This window comes from Cololabis saira, chromosome 21 (assembly GCF_033807715.1).
Source record: "Cololabis saira isolate AMF1-May2022 chromosome 21, fColSai1.1, whole genome shotgun sequence".
Classification (NCBI taxonomy): domain Eukaryota; kingdom Metazoa; phylum Chordata; class Actinopteri; order Beloniformes; family Belonidae; genus Cololabis; species Cololabis saira.
The window spans coordinates 29,866,822-29,868,747 of record NC_084607.1 but is presented as its reverse complement, the minus strand read 5'-3'; the positions used below and the strand labels follow the sequence as shown (position 1 = coordinate 29,868,747).

Here is a 1,926-nt window from a genome sequence, read left to right as displayed (position 1 = left end):
TGGCACGGATGCGCCGGTGATGCGGGTGAGCTGGGTGGCGGGTGTAGGCCTTCTCACTCCGCTGCGCTGCGTCACTTTCATTGGTCAGGAGCCTTTCCATCGTGACATCACATCCACCCGACCCGCAGGAAAGCAACAGTGGTTCCAGATGATGCTGGACATCTCTAAGGACGCGCACACTTTTACGCTTTACGCACAATCTCTCGCAGACCTCTCTTTTTGCGCTCGGAGGCACCAAAATAAAGCGCACGGCTCGGTGATGCGTCGCGGTCTGCAGGGTGTGTTTTTGTTTTAGAGGCAGGAGTGGGATTTCGATCGGATTTGTACTTTTTGTGTGTGTTAACGGAAATGGGTCGTGTGTGAAAGTCGTGTTTTCATCTTATCTCAGAGAAGAGCTGTCACTCACCCACCTGTTGCCAGGTGGTCTTGGCTTAACAGTCGGAAATCTACTATGACATTAGGTTTGGAAGAAATTGTCATGGAGGATATTGATATCGACGTGGTGGGGGAAGGACTGAGAGACAGCAGAGAGGAGCAGCTCCTGCCTCCGGACGAGTGTCGGAGCGAGCAGGAGCGCAGCAGCGCGGAGACTTCCAGCAGCCAGATTAATAAGGACCGGGACTCCTCCAGTCCTCCGCCGGTGTGTCACACCCCGGCTAAAAGCAAAAGCACCACGTCCGTGAAGCCTCCGTATTCCTACATCGCTCTGATAACCATGGCCATTCTGCAGAGCCCGAAGAAACGCCTCACCCTCAGCGAGATCTGCGACTTCATCAGCCACCGCTTCGCTTACTACCGGGAGAAGTTCCCCGCCTGGCAGAACTCCATCAGGCACAATCTGTCGCTCAATGACTGCTTCGTAAAGATGCCCAGAGAGCCGGGAAACCCCGGCAAGGGGAACTACTGGACGCTGGACCCCAACTCCTCCGACATGTTCGAGAACGGGAGTTTTCTGCGGCGGAGGAAGCGCTTCAAGCGGCAGCATTTCCGCTTCGAGCCGCTGAAGGAGCAGCACCTGGATCCCGGCGCGCTGCACGGCTTTACGCACGGCGCCTACGGCCTCGGCGGCGCCGCCGTTCACCTGCCGGGGCTGGAGCTGTACCCGTACCTGCACCACCACGCTCCGTCGCCCTGCGCCCCCGTCACCATCCCACCTGTCAGCAGCATCCTCCCGGCCCTGTCCAGCTTCTTCTCGCGCAGCGCCCTCACGGCCAAAGCCTTCCTGCAGTCCCAGCCCGGCCTGGACGGCTTCTCCCCGGCCGGCTGCGCCGCGTACTCCCCCCCGCTCACCTCCGGCGCTGCCTACGTGTCCCCGGCGCTCTTCCACCCCGGCGCGTCTCCGCACTTCCTCAGTTTACAGCAGGAGTACCAGAAAGTACAGACTCAGCGTGGCACCGGGGACCCTGCCAAACACATCAGCAATAACAATGAATAATCACAGTAAAAGAAAGGGGAAAAACATACTTTTTTTACTCGCGTTTTCTCAGGTAACAGAGACATTTAAAGCAGCTTTTCACGGTATCCCCCACGAGTGGAAGAAAATGTTTTTAAGAATGTTAGATAAGTTAGGAAAAGTCTCCCTCCTTCACACACTTATGGCTCGTCCGCTTTTTCATCATGAATTATCATCTTTTGTTTGAATATTTAATTAACGAGTTTCCTATTCTTTCTTTTTTTATGGAAAAGAAATAAAGCTGAATATTTAAACCCTGCGTTAAAACTGTTTGGGAAAATTGAATTTTGTATTTATTCTTGTAGGATTATTGAAAGCCAAAGGACCTTTTTGTTGTACATATGATGGTATCCGACTTTTAATCACTCCTCTGTGGATTCTGTGTATGTGTGGCTGAATAAATAGCACCCTTTAGTCCCTAGATCGATTAATAATTGTAACAAAACAGTTATCGTCATTTTCTTATTCAAAAA

The 1,926-nt window shown here is 52.5% G+C and overlaps 1 protein-coding gene across 1 annotated transcript; it reads left to right on the top strand.

Moving 5' to 3' along the window:
• The first annotated feature begins 210 nt into the window (after positions 1–210).
• Positions 211–1,707, top strand: foxd7 (forkhead box D7). Its single transcript, XM_061711833.1, has one exon. It carries the CDS (start codon positions 452–454, stop codon positions 1,433–1,435), a length of 984 nt encoding a protein of 327 aa, XP_061567817.1. The 5' UTR covers positions 211–451; the 3' UTR covers positions 1,436–1,707.
• The last annotated feature ends 219 nt before the right edge of the window (positions 1,708–1,926 follow it).

Excerpts from the sequence above, each read along its gene's own strand:
- foxd7 (XM_061711833.1), top strand. The coding sequence starts at position 452 with ATGACATTAGGTTTGGAAGAAATTGTCATGGAGGATATTGATATCGAC.